The sequence below is a fragment of the Mus caroli genome, chromosome 13 (genome assembly GCF_900094665.2).
Source record: "Mus caroli chromosome 13, CAROLI_EIJ_v1.1, whole genome shotgun sequence".
NCBI lineage: Eukaryota > Metazoa > Chordata > Mammalia > Rodentia > Muridae > Mus > Mus caroli.
In genome coordinates, this window is record NC_034582.1 from 1,128,896 (window position 1) to 1,148,888 (window position 19,993).

The following is a 19,993-nucleotide window of genomic DNA, read 5'->3' on the forward strand; positions in this document are numbered from 1 at the left end:
CAACCCTATATGTGGCACAACATTATGAACTAACCAGTACCCCGGAGCTCTTGACTCTAGCTGCATATGTATCAAAAGATGGCCTAGTCGGCCATCACTAGAAAGAGAGGCCCATTGGACGTGCAAACTTTATATGCCCCAGTACAGGGGAACTCCATGGCCAAAAAGTGGGAGTGGGTGGGTAGGGGAGTGGGGGGAGGTTATGGGGGACTTTTGGGATAGCATTGGAAATGTAAATGAGGAAAATACCTAATAAAAATATTTTAAAAAAAAGAAAGTCTCTGTGAATTTGTATTTACTTCAGTCCCGTTGTAGTTGGAATATGGCAATAAAATGACTCCTAATGATATATTTATATACCCATAGATGAAAGCATTATTCATCCATCATAAGAAAGGCTTCATGAAATTCATGATAATTAACATGGTGACTCAGAATTGTACAATGTGCAGACAGTGAAACACTTGGGAACACTTAGACCTATTAGAGATCCTTTTCATTAAACCCCTTCTCTCAGTGCTCAGGAGTCAATGTGGAAGGCAAGCAGAAAGACTGTAAGAGCAAGAAGTAGTGGCTGACTCCAAGTAAATAGTCTCATCAATATAGTTTTATTCTATGCCTAAGACATTAGCAATTAGAATATAAAAAATGCCATCTTAATGCAATTCAAGATAAGACTCCTGTAAATATTAATAACTAATCTTCAAAGAACAAAGAAGTACCATCAAGAAAATTGCCTTTTATAAAATGTGGTCAATTTAGTCAATATGATGGTTTCCTATTGTTGACAAATGGAAACAAATGGGCTCATGAAACCAAAGTTCTCTGAAAGCTAACACTGAGAAAAGGATGATTAGGATGCCTTAAGATCATTCATATTAAGTAACAGGCTCTTCTTTCAAATTTTTAAAATATTTTTGCACATTTGGCAGTCAATGAAACATCAGAAAACTATCAGTAAAAATTATGTTTTCTCTGACTCAATAGGAGAGAACAGAATAAGTACAAACTCATTGGTTTGAATCTTATGGAAGTTAGCAATTCATACATAAAACTACTTGAATAAATGGAAAATTCTATAATTAAGACAATGATGATGATTGATTGTTTGAACCTCTGAATACTGTCAAACAGCCACCATCTCTACAATAATAAAAAATTTCAATGCAATATCAACTCTGTCAAACAAATACTTAAATCCTACAAGGGGAAACTGGCCAATTGATTGAAAATTCCTATAACAGATTAATTCATATAGAAGAACCACAGCCTATATACATTTGTATAAATGTGAGAGTTAGGTCATCTGGGAGGTGGACACATCTCGAAAAGGAAATACTTTAATCAATGTTAAAAATGAGTCTAGAAATAGTCTCATTGTCAACAAATTATTTGTCTGGTTTTAAATTTTAAGTGTGTTTTCATCAATATGTGAAATGATAAACAGCAATTCTGATCAAACTTAAGAATAATCTGGAATGGATAGAGAATGATGATTTTCAAGGTAATGGAAAAGAGTATGGGTGTGTTTCATGCGGGACAGATTAACACCAGTCAGACACAAAAAGAAAGAAAGGTAGAAAGAAAGAAAGAAAGAGAGGGGGGGAAGAAGTGATTAAGAATCTGAATATGTAGAGAAGGAACCCCTATTCATGATAAATTCTAATTTAAAGTAATGGGGAAATGGTACATTTTGGACTGAAGTATTTTAGCAAAAACAAAATCTAAGAGCAGTGAATTTACAGAATGAAAAAATGAAACAGATGGACTACAAGAACATCTCCTCTTATTTGTGTCTTCCAGGGTTCACTCTGTAATTAATGAATGTAGCACTGTCTACATTAGGATGTGGAATAATTGTGGTCACATGTCTTGAGTCTCTGTTGTATAATGAGAAGGAATGGTATATCTGACAAAAGTTTACACATGAAAGAAAACATTGTATAAGATTCACTACTTGGTGATTGTGTAATGTGAGGATACTGGCCAGCAGGATGATAACAGTACAGAGAGGAAAGACTTGTTCTAGTAAGCTCACTGGAGCACACACCCCACAGCTCATCACATGTGTGAGCCTTTTCACTGCAGAACAAGGGAGAGCCTGGCCAAGATTAGAATAGCCTGACTGGGATCAGACCATCCCACACAAATCTCTAACCACAAACCAATAAGCTACATTAGTGACTTTTTATAATGATCCAATACATAGTTGTGGATTGATTTTAGCACTCATTGTGTTGAGGGAATACTTGACTCCCTGTTTGCAATGAGCAATTACTCTCAAGGAGTCAAGACGTAATAAAAAAGTTGATATAAACTGCATTCAAAGTGATTAAAGACCTGAATATTAAATAAAATATGAGTCAGTACAGGAAAATATAAAAATATACTACATATAATTTAAAAAATGTAAGTCACCTATCTTAGTGACCTCATTTCAAAAAACGAAGAAGAAAACATGACTGTGTGGGAAATATTAAAAGATGAACTAGCATGTTCCTGCAGTAGTGCCAGAAAACAGAGGGCTAAAGGGCTCTTGCCATGCCATTTCACTCAGAGGTCCCTCTGACTGCCATTTCTCTGGAGCCCTCCCCCCGAGTTCCTCTAGCTATCATGCACCCCACGGTCAGCAATCACATCACCCAATTACTCAATAGAATTAAAACTCTTAAAGCTTAATTAACCAATCAGATTTATGAATCAATAATATCACAATTTACAAGATGCCAATAAAATAATTTCAGAGCTAATTAATAATGATAAAAATTTTATTTCAATTTATCTAACCTTATTATACCACAACTACTTGTGGCTGGTAAACATCACATGGGTTCATATTCATAGCCATTTTCTTTCTCCTCTCCTCCTCCCACTCTTCTGAGATGCTCTGTCTCTGCAACTCTTAGCTTTGCCTAACTTTCCTTGTCCAATCACAGGCCTACTCTGCACTAATGTAATGGGACATAGAAAATCCTGCAACACATGCCACACACTTAAGGTTAAATTTCCAATGTAATGCTAAGATAAAATGTTACTGTAATTAGTGGTCTTTCTGTTAAACAGGATTTAAGGTTCCTGGAGATGTCCTTAAAGCCCAGATGCACAGGAAATGTAAAAAGATTCACTAGGGTTATAGGACTATGAACAATGTATTTTCGGGCAATTCTGTGTAGGTGCCTAATACCCAAAGCAACTCATCACCTGCATATTCTCTTTTATCCTCTTCTCAATGAAACTCTTGGCGAGGACCACAACCCTACGTTGCACCTGGTAGCGAAGGGCAATCAGGGCAGGAGTTCGATTGTACTTTTTTGCCATTGAGCCAAGAACTGGATCATCCAAAAGAACAGGAAAGCTCTTGTCCACCCTGGAAGAGAGGTAGAAATGTTAAATTCCGATACATTAAAATTTGACCTATAAAAAAATGTTAAATTCCTGTTCCAACACCTCGGATTTGTTAGAAGACTTCCAGTATATAGGAAGGTTGATGTACAGTACATGGAATTATAAAGCCAGCATAGTATTTTCCTGCTCAAAATGAAATTTCACCATGCTTCTGGTTCATTTCAGAATAAGTTATAAGAAGGGATAAGATAAAAAAATATGTATTCAACAATGTTTTCCTTCTGTTTGACTCTCATTGTCTGCATTACCATTCTTTGTCACGGTTACTTCCCAGAGCACTATGAGCAACCAAAACAATGTCTTTTGACTTGCAGAAATCCAGAAGTTTTCTCTGGTTGAGATAAGGATGACATTCTACCTGTAGATGGAGAAAATAGAAACGTTCCAATTTATAAAAAATTCTACATTCAATGTAAAAAATTGTTTAAAATATTATACAACTGAGTTAATGATGTTTAAAATGAATATATCACTGTAAGGCCACGTGTGGTGTCTCATGCCCATAACCCAGCACTTTGTAATGCTGAAGCAGGAAGATTGTAATGAATGTGAGGCTATTCTAGGTTATAATAAATTTCAGATGATCTTGGGCTTCACATAGAGACTATGACACACAAATCAAATAAAGGAGAAAAAATAGAATATGAAGAAGCAAGAGAAGCTGGAGTGCAAAATGGAAAAAAAGAAAATATGGACATCTTCATAGTAGAATATATTTTACATTTATTTATGTATTTTTGTGGAGTGGTAGATGTGGATGTTATTCTGAACATGTGGAGGTCAAAAGACAAGTTTCCTTCTACCATATGGATACCAGGAATCAAAATGCTTTCAGACATGACCATTTACCCATTGAGCCCTCTTGGTAGGTCCATAATTAGATAATTTACTTACCTTATATTCATTGCACATATTGAGAAATTTCAGATATATTTTTAATAAAGTATGTCACACATTTTGAACATGTACACCTTCTTGAAGTTCCCACTTATTAATCGCTTCAGATTTACATATTTGAAATTTTACGTAAGTTGGATGAAATAGTTGAAGAAGTAACACTGCTGAGGTGAGTGAGCTCCATATCCTACTTGATAGATAAAACGACCTGGTATTGATAAGGTGAGTCATGAGTGATTTCAGACGGGAGGCAAGGAACGGACTCATGAATTTTGATTATTAAATAAAAAACTAAAACAAAAATTGATAAAAATGCATAAGGGAAAGCAAAAAAAAAAAAACAGTTAAGTGGACAACCCACTACTGTCACTTATGTATATCTCAATATTAAAAGGAAAATATTAAATCTATCCAAGTACATGCAAAAATTAACAATAAATGATTTCTTACTAAAATTCAGAAAGAACAACAGGCAAATAAGGAATTCTGAGAATAGGAGAAATACTCTTCTCCAATGATGGCAAACCAATCAGTTATGTGGTAACAAATGATCAGTCCTTAAATCATATAGATATAAGTATATGCAGTCTGAGCAGGATATATTCATAGATCTATATAAAGGTATACATTTATGTACAAACACACCTACGTATTTGTATATAATAGCAATCAATCAAAATAAAGTGTTACAAACTGAATTAGAATGAGAAAAATGGGTATATGGGAGGATTTGTAGGGAAGAAAGAATATAAAAGAAATAAGAAATAAACACACATACAAGAACACTCATAGTCCCAGTCAGTAGTAATCACTACAGTAGCTTTCTTTCTCAAAACAATTATGAAAATCATTAAAGTTTACTCTGTCTTGCAGAAATAATTTTACCAGATTAAAATTTTTAAAGGCTGTCTCAGGTAAGAAATGTCAATAAAGTTGTTAAAAATGAAATGTTTTCCAAACTTCAGAAATTGACTAACTCAGGCAAAATCATTGATAGATTCTCAAATACGACATGAGAATTGAGCATGAAACATATTCCAAATGTATGAATGATTTAGTCACAGTTTGCAATAAAGAAACTTGACTATTTCTTTTAATATTGCTAAAAATAATTCTGGGGCAAGGCACTGACAGAATAAATGTGCTTCTGATGGCAGAAATCAGACAAATTCCAAGATGGTAAGGAATGGATCATCTCAAAACTTTGCTCAGTTTCTAATGTTCTTTCGTCCCCCAGATGGCACGTGGCAGCAGCAGAGGAAGAAAGGAAAGAATAAGAAAGAAGGGAGGCTGAGGATCCCTACCTGGTTGCACACAGGCTTGTACTTGAGCCCCGGCTTTTTCAGGATCTTCTCCAGCTGCCTGCGGTTAAAGTTGGACACCCCGATGGACTTGGCCAATCCTGCATCCTTGCATTTCTCCATGGCCTAGAAAGGAAATTATGCCAAAATATAAACTAGGTTAAATGAAAAACTGAAGGCTGAAGAGATGTCCCAGCCACAAAGACCACTGGGTGCTCTTCCAGAGGACCCAGGTTTAATTCCCAGCACCCAAATGGTGGTCTGTAACTACATTTTCAAGGGATATAACACCTTCAAACAGTTGTACCATACAGAGGCATAATGGCAAACCCCAATGCACATTAAAATAATTAAATTATTAAATGAAAACTCAAAATGGTAGAAATAATACTGTAGATAAAAATGAAACCTCTTGGCATTATTTTAGGAAAAATAAAACATCAAATATAATGATACTATTAATTATTAAGAGGACCATGAACTATCCCTAGTCAATTAGATTCTTTATCACCATTGTAGGTAAACATCCCCTTTATTTCTGCTACAGCACAGTGACACATGGTCCCTACATCTAAAGTAAACCAGCCCTCAAAAGGAGTATTGGGGTTTTTTATTAGGTATTTTCTTTCAAATGCTATCCCAAAAGTCTCCCAGACCCTCCTCCCCACTCCCCTACCCACCCACTCCCACTTCTTGGCCCTGGCATTCCCCTGTACTGAGGCATATAAAGTTTGCAAGACCAAGGGGGTTCTCTTCCCAATGATGGCCGACTAGGCCATCTTCTAATACATATGCAGCTAGAGACATGAGCTCCAGGGGGTACTGGTTAGTTCATATTATTGTTCCACCTATAGGGTTACAGACCCCTTCAGCTCCTTGGGTACTTTCTCTAGCTCCTCTATTGGGGGCCCTGTGATCCATCCAATAGCTGACTGTGAGCATCCACTTCTGTGTTTGCCAGGCCCCGGCATAGCTTCACAAGAGATAGCCATTGGTTTTTATAACAGCATATATACCTCATTCTCTCACATTCTGACTCTCTATTCCCTTGCTATATTCCTGCATGCTCTTTATCCCCAGTACTCACTTCCCAGGTGTCACAGATATCCACTGCATCATATATGAATTTTCCATTCTCATCTTTTGGGAAATAATTCTCCCCTGGCTGGAACAGAGTCAAATGTCAAGTAAATTCTCAACAAATGCATTTACCCACAATATCAAAGCTGGTCAAAAGAGAGGGCTATGACTTGAACTCTCAGCAGGTTGGTAATAATATTTCATGTAACACTTGTTATATGTTCTGAATGTAGAGTTGTAAAGAATGTTCTTGAGAACCGCGGTTCTTTCTTTTTAACATAATTTGGTTGGAATAAAGAAATTATATCTGTGTTCTTAGACTATCTTGCTTGACTTATGTTTCTGTTCAATGTCACATTCATTTAGAAATTTGGCAATATTGTGGCAGTGATTTTTGACCTACAATAAATTCCACCATTGACCCACAGAAAACAATCAGTCCTTTTCATGCTTATGCATGCTTCAGGCCTGGCAAATAAACAAAAGATGAGAAGAGAGGGTTGTTGGGCTTTGTTTTGCTGTTTTCTTTCTATGTTTGTTTATTTGTTTGAGGGTATGTGTATTGTTTGTGTGTGTGTGTGTGTGTGTGTGTGTGTGTGTGTATGCACTTGTGTGTGTGAGACAACTCTGAAGGTGTTGTAGTGGTCAGAAATGAGGTTCCTTGGCATTGAAGTTACAGGCAATTTTGAACTTCCTGAAGTGGGAGTTGAAAACTGAATTAAGGTCCTTGGTAAGACCAGCAAGTACTCTTAAACACTGAGCCATCTCTCCAGCATTAAAGTGGTATACATAGAAATTGTTTGATGATGTAACATACAGAGAATCCAACAGATATCAAAGAACTAGAGCTTCAAAGTACCTCACAGCTAAATTTGTCACCAGTGGAAATTGCTGGAATAAAAACTAAGCAAATATGGAGCTGGATTACTCAATAATTAAAAGCAATTCCTGATCTTTCAGAGGGTATGGGTTCAATTTCTAGCATCCTTGAGGCAGTAGATAGCTGTTTATCACTCTTAGCCCAGGGGATTCAATATCAATCTTCTGGACTCACCGGGTACTAGGTACAGACATGGTACAAGACGTACATGAGCACAAAACATACACAGAAAATAAAATAAACCTAAAATTAATCAAACTGTGTTTTTATACTTTATAAAGTTCAACTAATCAGAAAACTAAGTTAGAATTGAAATTTGTTGGCTATTCAAACTGAATACCTTCATGGCTATTGGGAAGTGAATGAGGTACAGGTCCACATAATCTAACTGGAGTTGCTTCAATGACTGTTCCAAGCAGACCTGCACCAGTTCTGGACGATGAAATGTTCGCCAAACCTGCAAAAGTTGAAGAATGGATCTGACATTAAATACTGAATTTCCAGAGTTTCCTTAGTTACTTTCCCTAACACAAGGATTGGTGTGACACTGACACCATGGGAGAAAATAGCCATAGACTTCTGGATATTTTTCCATCTGAACAAGCCAAAACCTCTCTTCAATATTTATTTATTATGAGTTAATCTAGAATAATACTCAAGTCCCCAAAGTTTTCAAGTAATAATAATTTATCATCAAATTTATATTTCGCTGAATTTATAAATAACTGTAAGCATATAATACTCTATAACTCTTCTTGTATAAACATTATGATGTGTTGGGTTTGGTTAACATATATGAAGGAACACTGACCTAACCCTACCTATATATTTTTTTAATGTAAGTAATCCTTGTGTAAATGTCTTGGAGATGGTCAAGCTGACCAAGAACAGAATGGTTATCTACTTTGTAGACAATCAAGAGTAAGGAAACAACCGTTTTCTAGAACAAAATGCTTTGTGCTCTTCTAGGTCTAAATAACCATTTGAAATCCCAATAAAATGACATAATATTTTATCACTAATAAAACTGGGTGGCCTGCATTTGCTCTCTGTGAGTTGTTATTTAGGGTTAATTTTGAGTCCCAGGTCTTTTTATTAAAATGGCTTAGGATGAAATGATCAATTGTCATGTGTGCTTTCAAGCATCTCTAACCTTCACCTGAACAGAAAGCAATGCTGCTCTGTCTATATAAATAGAAGCTGAAGAAACATGTGCAAACTCAAAATAATTCATGGAGAGCTAGAGAGAAGTGTTAGCAGGAGAGCACATGCTCCTCTTGTAGACAACCTGGATTTGCTTCTCAGCATCCACATGGTAGTTCACAATCTTCTTTCACTGTAGTTATTGGGGATCTGATCCTGTCTTCTTCTCTTAACTCTACTTATAGGGAATATGATACCCCTTTCTCTTCTCTGCAGGTACCTCTGCAGGCCAACTCATGGTACACATATATCCATACAGTCAAGACACTAATATACTTACAATAAATAAGTATTTTAAAAATCACATGGAGGAATAAAGATAACCTACAAACTAGATTATTGGACAATTTTACTAGTCAGAGAACATGTATTAATGAGGACTGTAAAATATTATTTAGGCTAAAACTGAGATGTAGTATTTGCATTCTCTATATTTCAATTTCCTCTTAATAAAAAGTGGCATAATAAACAGTGTTATACCTAAAGTTATTTATCTTAGCGTCAGAAAAAAATCAAAATATTGACATGGTCTGAACTTTCATATTGAAATTATGCCTTTTTGTAATAACAGAAATTTCAGTATCTAGACCATTTATATATGTAGTATGACATTCACAATTATATATACTACATAATAATAAAATGACTTTAGCTGCTAGTGACTTATGAATGAACTTTTTATTCCTCATTTTTTATTAGATATTTTCTTTATTTACATTTAAAATACTATCCTGAAAGTTCCCTATACCCTCCTGCCCCCACTCCCCTACCCACCCACTTCCACTTCTTGGCCCTGGCATTCCCCTGTACTGAGGCACATAAAGTTTGCAATACCAACTGGCCTCTCTTCCCAATGATGACCAACTAAGCCATTTTCTACTACATATGCAGCTAGAGACACGATCTCTGGGGGTACTGGTTAGTTGATATTGTTGTTACAGCTATAGGGTTGCAGACCCCTTTATCTCCTTGGGTACTTTCTCTAGCTCCTCCATTGGGGAGCCCTGTGTTCCATCCAATAGATGACTGTGAGCATCCACTTCTGTATTTGCCAGTCACTGGCATAGCCTCAGAAGAGACAGCTATATCAGGGTCCTGTCAGCAAAATCTTGCTGGCATATGCAATACTGTCTGAGTTTGGTGGCTGATTATGGGATCCCTGGGTAGGAACTTTTTATATACTCACTTTTTCTAGTTTTTTGTTCTAATTATAAAAACAATTTTTTATTGATGAAAATAGGAGTCTAATGTGAAAAATCAATAAAAATTGGAAGAATTCATGTCTCATTTATACATCTGAATGGAAAATATATTGAACATCTCATTTTTCCCTATATATAGAAGAAGGAACATTAATTACTTGTATATCTTTTATTAAATATTCTATTTCTTTACATCTCAAATGATATACCACTTCTGGGTTAATTCTCTACAAGTTCCCCATCCACCTTTGCATCTATGAGGGTACTTCCTACATACCATCTCTCTCTGATGGTGAAAGGACTGTAGGAGTAGATGGGGATTGTAATCCCACAGGAAGAATAATTACTTATATCTTGTTTAACACAGAAAGTGCTTTCTTATCTTATTGATGAAAGAGAGAAATTGTTTTCAGAGCAAATTTTTATAATCATTCAAGCAGTCAAAAAAAGGCCAGTTTTATTCTCCATCCTAAAACATACACTGGTGAACTAAGTCTTAGAGAAGAAGGTAGTTAATATTACATTGATGAATTTAAAGATGAGAAAGCTCATTTTTAAGCTCATTGATGAATTTAAAGATGAGAAAGCTCACAACTTTGTCTATGTTTAGTTCCCCAAACTTCACTGACTTAATCATATAAAGATTATTTCAATGCATCATTCACTTGTATACCATATTTTCAATACCTTTGATGTGCAAAATATATCTTCCCTCTTCACAGTGCCATCTACAATCTTGCTTCTGATGGCTAATCCTACCTCCTTTTCATTTTGATACACGGCAGCACAATCAATATGGCGGAAACCAGCATCTATAGCTATTTTGGTGGCTTCTGTAGCCTTACTCTTAGGTACCTAAAAAGGCACAAAAAAAAGCAGCATTTTGAATTTTTAAGGCACAAGAACAAAAGAAACATCTTCTTCAGCATGAAGTTTCCCCATGTCTTCAGTGAGGTGTTCATTTGCAGTAAAGAATGCAATCAAGTTTGTCTGGATCTTTCCCTCTGAGTCACAAGAGTAAAGCACCCCAGAAATCAATTTAGTTCAGCCAAGTATAGATAAGTCATTGGCATTAAGAGTTCCCACTTTTAGTCCAGGAACTGATAAATGTTATAAGAATGCCTAAGTACATGAAGCAATGAGGTTTATATAGGAAAAAAACAGGACATGATACCACATAAAGAAGAAATACTATAGAATCCTCTATGAGCCTGTATCAAAGAGAAAGTTAAAGAGACTGTATCAAAGTCTCTAACACTGAATTTGCAAAAATGCAAGTGTTTAAATAGAAACATTTTACACTCTTCATTTCTAAGATGTATATATATTCCTTGTTACACAAACACCCTGACTTAATGCATCCTAGATAAAAGCATGTACACATTACCCCTACTGTTTGCACAGGTAGTTCATGGAAAACTTCCATCCTTCTGTTATGAAATAAGGTGATAGGGCCCAGTCAGGAGTGCACAGGTATCAGAAGCAGCAGGGCAGCTGGGACAGAAAGTTACCGCCTTATATCTGCACCAAGGAGGTAAGGCTGATCTTTAGCGCTCTGTGCAAAATTCTCTCCAAGAGAAAGCTTGCCTCCAGAAAGAGTAGGACCCTGGGACTCAGGTGAGATTGCCATTTTTTCTTCAGTACCTCTCAAAGACCGGTCCACTCAGGAGCACACAGGCCACAGAAGCAACAGAGCATCTGGGGCAGGCTGAGAAAGAAATTAGGGAANTAACATCCTTCTCAATAGTCACAAATAATATAAAATACCTTGGTGTGACTCTAACTAAGCAAGTGAAAGATCTCTATGATTAAAAACTCCAAGTCTTTTTAGTAAGAAATAGAAGAAGATCTTGGAAGATGGAAAGATCTTCCATGGTCATGGATTGTCAGGATTAATATAGTAAAAATGGCCATCTTGATGAAAGCAATCTAAATATTCAATGCAATCCCCATCAAAATTCCAACTCAATTCTTCACAGAGTTAGAAAGACAATTTGCAAATTCATCTAAAATAACAAAAAACATGAGATATTGAAAATTATTCTCTACAATAAAAGAACTTCTGGGGGAATCACCATCCCTGATATAGGACATCAAGCTGTACTACAGATTAATTGTGATAAAAACAGCATGGAAATGGTACAGTGACAGACAGGAGATCAATGCAATACAATTGAAGACCCAGAAATGAACCCACACACCTATGGTCACTTGATATTTGACAAAGGAGCTGAAACTATCCTGTGGAAAAAAAGACAACATTTTCAACAAATGGTGCTGGGTCGACTGGCAGTTAGCATATAGAATAATACAAATTGATCCATTCTTATCTCCTTGTGCAATGCTCAATTCTAAGTGTATCAAGAAGTCCACAGAAACCCAGAGACAGTGAAACTTATAGCAGAATAAATGGGGAAGAGCCTCCAAGATATGGGCATGGGGGAATTTTTTCTGAACAGAACTCCAATGACATGTACTGTAAGATCAAGAACTAACAAATGGGAGCTCATAAAATTGCAAAGCTTCTGTAAGGTAATGGAGACTCAATAAAACAAAAAGGCAACCAACAGATTGGGAAAAGACCTTTACCAATCATAAATTTGATAGAGGGCTAATATCCAATATATACAAAGAACTCAAGAAGCTAGACTCCAGAAAACCAAATAACCCTATTAAAAATGGGGTCCTGGGCTAAACAAAGAATTCTCAACTAAGGAATGCTGAATGGCTGAGAAGCCACCTAAAGAAAATATTCAACATCCTTAGTCATCAGGGAAATACAAATCAAAACAACACTAGGATGCTACCTCACATCAGTCAGAATGAGTAAGATCAAAAACTCAGGTAACATCAGATGCTAGCTAATTATTGGAGAAAGAGGAACACTCCTTCACTGCTGGTGGGATTGTAAGTTGGTACAACCACTCTGAAAATCAGTTTGGTGTTTTTTTGGAAAATTGAATATAGTACTACTGGAGGATCCAGAAATAGCACTCCTGTTCATATACCCAGTAGATGCTACAACATGTAATAAGAACACATGTTCCATTATGTTCATAGTAGCCTTATATACAATAATCTGAAGCTGGAAAGAACCTAGATGTCCCTCAACAGAGGAATGGATACAGAAAATGTGGTACAATTACACAATGGAATACTACTCAGTTATTAAAACACTAAATTTATAAATTTTTTAGACAAATGGATGGATCTGGCGGATACCATCCTAAGTGATGTAACACAGTCACAAAAGAACATACATGATATACATTCACTGATAAGTGGATATTATGCCAGAAGTTCAGAATACCCAAGGTACAATTTTCAAAATACTAGAAACTCAAGAAGAATGAAGACCAAAGTGTGGATACTTCAATCCTTCTTAGAAGGGGGAACAAAATACCCATGGAATAAGTTATAGAGACAAAGTTTGAAGCAGATACTGAAGGAATGATGATCCAGGGACTGCCCCTTCTGGGGATCCATCCCATAAACAACCAGAAAACTCAGACAATATTATGGATGCCAACAAGATTTTGCTGACAGAAGCCTGATATAGCTGTCTCCTGAGAAGCTCTGCCAGTGCCTGACAAATACAGAAGTGGTTGCTCACAGTCATCCATTGGACAGAGCAAAGGGTCCCCTATGAAGGATCTAGAAAAAGTACCCTAAGGAGCTGAGGGTCTGCAGCCCCATAGGAGGTACAATAATATGAACTAACCAGTACCTCCAGAGCTCCCTGGGACTAAACCACCATGGAAAGAAAACATATGATGGGACTCATGGCTCTAGCTGCATATGTAGCAGAGGATGGCCTAGTTGGTCATCAATGGGAGGAGAGGCCCTTGGTCCTGTGAAGGGTATATATCCCAGGATAGGGGAATGCCAGGGCCAGGAAACAGGAATAGGCACATTGGTCAGCAGGAGGAGTGGGAACTAGGAAAACCGGTAACATTGGAAATGTAATTAAAGAAAATATCTAATAAAAAAGAAAAAGAAAAATTTAAAAGGAGGGCTTCATAAGTTTTTCAGGCAAATGAATCGAACTAGAAATTATCTTTCTGATTGAAGCAACACAGATCCAAAAGTATATGTTTTATATCTATTCACTAATAAGTGGATATTAGCCAAAAATTGTACAGAATTCCCAGGATACAATTCATAGAACTCAAGAAGGCTAGCAAGGTGAAGTGCCCAAGTGATGATGCCTCAATCCCACATGGGAGGGAGAAGAAAGCAATCACAGGAGGTGTGGAAGGAGGGGCCTGGGTAGGAAAGGTGACGAAGAGGGGAAGAGGGGAATATTATCAGGCATGTGGGGAGTTGGGGACCAGGACTGAAGCCCTGAGGGCCAGCAGAAATAATGGAAACAGACAATATCTGAAGGTAGGATGGGGGGGCAGAATTTCTAGATGTACTAGAGATCTAGGATGTGAAAGAGACTCTAAGGACTCAAAGGGATGGATCTTATATGAAATGCCCTACAGTGGGGAGACAGAACTTGTAGACTCCACCTCCAATAAAAAGACAGGGCATCAAGTGGAGGGATAGGGTTGCCATCCCATAGTAAAAATCTCTGATCCAAAATTGTTCTTGTTTGAAAGAACTGCAGGAACATAAATGGAGAAGAGCTTGAGGAAAAGGAGGTCCAGTGACAGGCCCAAATTGGGATCCAGCTCAGAGGAGGTCCCAAAACCTGACACTATTACTTAGGCTATGAAGTGCTCACAATCTGGGGCATATCTTTACTGCTCTTCAAAAGGCACAACAAGCAGCCGAAAGAGTCAAATGCAGATATTTGTACCCAACCAATGGACAGAAGTTACTGACCCTTGTGGTTTAATTACAGAAAAGCTGGAAGAAGCTGAGGAAGAGGATGACTTTATAGGCAGACCAGAAGTCTCAACTAACATGGGACTCAGGATCTCTCAGACACTGAGCCACCAACCAGGCAGTATATACCAACTGATATGAGGCCCTGACACATATACAGAAGTGAATTGCTGTGTCTGGACTCAGTCAGAGAAGAAGCACCTAACCTTTGAGAAACTTGAGGCCCCAGGGAGAGGGAAGGTCTGGTGAGGTAGGTTTGGCTATAGGGGCATGCTCTTGGAGACCAGGGGAGGAGGTCTGAGATGTGGACCAGTCAGGGGCAGGTGGGTTGGGAAGGAGGTAATGTCTGGACTGTAAAATAAAATTAAAGAATAAATAAAAAATAAAAATTAAAACAAAGAAAAAAGAAATAAGATATCAACAATATAACAAAAAAGCGTTATGAAATTAAAAGATGACTAGGGATCATCTAAAGTTGTTTGTCAAAAAATAAATAAACTTGAGGAGATAGTGTTATGCTATAAAGTATTTTACACAGTCATTTTTCTGCATAACAAATATTTAAATATCAGCAAGATGTATATTCAAGACCTTGGGCACTGGCTTCACATACAGTCTGACAACACCCAGAGGAAGCTCAACTCCAAGGTGCTCTAAATGTCCAGGATCATAGGAGCTCTAACAGGCCCAGAATCACAGGATCTCAGGAGCTTGGTCACACCAGGATTTCATTATCCCAGAGGCAGCTTGATTCCCAGGAGCACTGACACACCCAGGACCTCAAGATCATAGAATCCCAGAATCACAGGATCATAGAGACAGATAGACACTGAGGAGCTCTGACACAACCAGGATTACAGGAGACACGGGTTTTTGTCAGAGACAGCAAGGGCAAGTAGCACTAGAGATAACCAGATGGTGAGAAGCAAGCACAAGAACATAAGCAACAAAAACCAAGGTTACTTGGCATCATCAGATCTCCGTTCTCCCACCATAGCATGTCCTGAATAACCACATTGGCAAAGCAAGATTTGGATTTAAAATCCCTACTCATAATGATGATATAGTACTTTAAGAACAACATAAATAACTCCCTTGTAGAAACACAGGAAAACACAGGTAAAGAAGTAAAATCCCTTAAAGTATTGTAGGAAAATACAACCAAAGAGGTAAAGGAATTGAACAAAATCATTCAGGATCTAAAAATGGAAATAGGAACAACAAAGATATCATAGAGGGTGACAACCCTGGGGATAGAAAACCTAGAAAAGTGATCAGGAAACATAGATGCAAGCATTATCTGCAGAATACAATAGATTGAAGAGAGAATCTCAATTGCAGAAGATATCATAGAAAATATTGACACAACTATCAAAGAAAATGCAAAACACAAAAACTTTCTAACCCAAAATGTCCAGGAAATCTAGTACACAATGAAAGAAGTGAACAAAGATTCCCAACTTAAAGGGCCAGTAAATATTTTCAAAAAATTATTGAAGAAAACTTCCTTAACCAAAGAAAGAGATACCCATGAACATACAACAAGCTTACAGATCTCTAAGTAGACTGGACCAGAAAAGAAATCCCCCCTGTCACATAATAATCAAAACACCAAATGTACAAAGCAAAGAAAGAATATTAAAAGCAGTAAGGGGAAAAGGTCAAGTAACATATAATGGCATGCCTATTAGATAACACATTTCTCACCAGAGACTATGAAACCCAGAAGATCCTGCTAAGATGTCATACAGATTCCAAGAGAACTTAAATGCCAGCCCAGGCTACTATATCGAGAAAAACTCTCAATTACCATAGATGGAGAAACCAAAATACTCCATGACAAAACCAAATTTACTAAATATCTTTCCACAAATCCAACTCTACAAAGGGCAATAGATGGAAAACTCAAACACCAGGAGGGAAACAACACCTTAGAAAAAGCAAGAAAGTAATATTTTTTTTTCAACAAACCCCAAAGAAGATAGCCACTCAAACAGAATTGCACCTCTAACAAAAATATCAGGAAGCAACAATCACTTTTCCTTAATATCTCTCAACATTGTTGGACTCAATTCCCCAGTAAAAAGGTATAGACTAACAAGATGGTTACATAAACAGGACCCAGAATTTTAATGCATACAAAAAATACACCTCAGTGAGGTGACTAGAACAGACACTACCTCAGAGTAAAAGGATGAAAAACAATTTTCCAAGCAAATGGTTCCCAAAAAAACAAGCTGGAGTAGCCATTCTAATAGTGAATACAATTGATTTTCAACCAAAAGTTATCAAAAAAAAAAAAAAAAAAGAATGACACTTCATACTCACCACAGAAAAAATCTACCATTGTGAACTCTCAATTCTGAACATCTATGTGCCTAATGCAAAGGCACCCACATTAATAGAAGTAACTTTACTAAAGTTTAACATACACATTTTACCTCACACAATAATAGTGGGACACTTCAACATGATACTCTCAGCAATGGACAGATTATGGAAACAGAAATTAAACAGAGACACAGTGAAACTAACAGAAGTAATGAACCAAATGGTTTTAAGGGATATGTATAAAACATTTCATCCTAAAACAAAGACTATACTTACTTCTCAACACCTCATGGTAACTTCTCCAAAACTGACCACATAGTTGGTCACAAAACAGGCCTCACCAAATAGAAGAAGATTGAAATAATCACGTGCATCCTATCAGATCACCATGGAATAAGGCTGGTCTTTAATGACAACAAAAACAACAGAAAACCCACAAAACCACATTGTTCAGCATACACATTGTGGGAGCTAAAAAATGCTCTACTTAATAACTTGTACAAGGAAGAAAGAAAGAAAGAAATTAAAGACTTTTTTTAGAATTATTGAAAATGAAGGTACAACATACCCAAACTAATAGGACAAAATGAAACCAGTGCTAAGAGGAAAATACATAGCTCTGAGTGTCTCCAGTGAAATTGGGGAAAGCATACACTAGCAGCATGACAGCCTACCTGAAAGTTCTAGAACAAAAAAAAGCAAATACACCCAAGACGAGTAGACAGCAGAAAATAATCAAACTCAGGGCTAAAATCAACCAAGTAGAAACAAAAGGAACTATACAAAGAATCAACCAAACCAGAAGCTGGTTCTTTGAGAAAATCAACAAGATAGATAAAACCTTCACCAGACTAACTAGAGAGCAAATAGACAGTTTCCAAATTAACAAAATCAGATATCAAAAGGGATACATAACTACAGAAACTAAGGAAATTAAAACATCATCAAATCCTACTACAAAAGACTATATTCAACAAAACTGAAAAATCTGGATGAAATAGATAATTTTCTAGACAGATATCAAATGCGAAAATCAAGTCAGGACCAGGTCAACTAACTGAACAGTCCCATAATCCCTAAAGAAAGAGCAACAGTCATTAAAAGTCTTCCAACCAAAAAAAGCCCAGGACCAAATGGACTTAGTGCAGAATTCTATCAGGTGTTCATAGAAGACCTAATGCCAATATTCTTCAAACTATTCCACAAAAGAGAAACACAAGGAACCCTCCCCAATTCGTTCTATGAAGCCACAATTATGATTATACCTAAACCAAACAAAGACAAAACAAAGAGAACTTCAAACTAATTTCCCTTATGAATATTGATGTAAAAATACTCAATAAAATTCTCACAAACCGAATCCAAGAACACATCAAATGTTTCAACCATCATGATCAAGTAGGCATCATCCCAAGAATGCAGTGATGGTTCAATATATGGAAATTTATCAACGTAATCCACTATGTAAACAAACCCAAGGAAAAAAATTTACATGATCATCACATTAGATGCTATAAAAGTTTCTATTCTTGTGATAAAATACCATGAACAAAAGTGATTAATATAAAAAAGGGTTCATCTTACAACACTCATGTCACACTTCATCACTCAGGGAAGTCAAGGCAGAAACTCAAGAAACTCTTGTTGGAGGAAGGAGCTATTGCAAAAATAATGGAAAGTGCTGCTTACCAGTCTCCTCTTTTTGGCTTGCTCAGTGTGCTTCCTTATGGAACTCAGGACCACCAGCCCAGTGATGGTTATCACCCACAATAGACTGTGCTGGTACAATAGATTGTGCTGGTGCAAAAGACCCCAACTTTCTATTAAATTAGAAAATTCCTACCTCTGGTCAGTGGAACACAACTTCTACTCAAAACAATTGCGCAAGACCTGAGACAGCAGAAAACCTGGCCCGAGCAGGGTCACAAGTCCCTTCCAGTCAGCACTACTACCAGAGCACCTTGGGCGCAGAATCTTCTGACACCCCCAAGGTCCCCAGAGGACTCTCAACGGGATCATAGGACCTCTGGTGAGTGGAACACAACTTCTGCCAGGAGGCAGGTTCGAACACCAGATATATGGGCACCTTCCCTGCAAGAGGAGAGCTTGCCTGCAGAGAGTACTCTGACTACTGAAACTCAGGAGAGAGCTAGACTCCAATATCTGCTGATAGAGGCTAACATAATAACCTGAGGAACAAGCTCTAACCAGAGACAGCTATAACAACTCACTCCAGAGATTACCAGATGGCGAAAGGCAAATGTAAGAATCTTACTATCAAAAACCAAGACCACTCACCATCATCAGAACACAGCAATCCCACCCCACCCAGTCCTAGGCACTCCAACACACCCGGAAAGCTAGACACAGATTTAAAAGCATATCTCATGATGATGGTAGAGGACATCAAGAAGGACTTTAATAACTCACATAAGGAGATACAGGAGAACACTGCTAAAGAGTTACAAGTCCTTAAAAAACTAACAGAAACCAAGACCACTCACCATCATTAGAACGCAGCACTCCCACCTCACCAAGTCCTGGGCACCCCAACACACCGAAAAGCTAGACCCGGATTTAAAAGCATGTCTCATGATGATGGTAGAGGACATCAAGAAGAACATTAATAACTCACTTAAAGAAATACAGGAGAACACTGCTAAAGAGTTANAAGTCCTTAAAGAAAAANAGGAAAACACAACCAAACAGGTAGATGTTCTTAAAGAAAAACAGGAAACCACATTCAAACAAGTGATGGAAATGAACAAAATGATACTAGACCTAAAAAGGGAAGTAGACACAATAAAGAAAACCCAAAGTGAGGCAACACTGGAGATATAAAACCTAGGAAAGTAATCTGG

The 19,993-nt window shown here is 37.1% G+C and overlaps 1 protein-coding gene across 2 annotated transcripts in view; it reads right to left on the minus strand.

Annotated features, from left to right (window-relative positions):
• LOC110307975 (estradiol 17 beta-dehydrogenase 5-like) overlaps positions 1-19,993 on the minus strand; it is a 32,445-nt gene that overhangs the window by 9,422 nt on the left and 3,030 nt on the right. The window contains exons 2-7 of one of the 2 annotated variants that reach the window (XM_021180290.2): positions 10,656-10,823; positions 7,904-8,020; positions 6,691-6,768; positions 5,607-5,729; positions 3,654-3,763; positions 3,202-3,367 (exon numbers count right to left, since the gene is read on the minus strand). In XM_021180290.2, coding sequence (XP_021035949.1) covers positions 3,202-3,367; positions 3,654-3,763; positions 5,607-5,729; positions 6,691-6,768; positions 7,904-8,020; positions 10,656-10,823 — 762 coding nt within the window. The remainder of the gene's footprint in view (positions 1-3,201; positions 3,368-3,653; positions 3,764-5,606; positions 5,730-6,690; positions 6,769-7,903; positions 8,021-10,655; positions 10,824-19,993) is intronic. The other variant, XM_029484977.1, reaches the window with a different exon arrangement.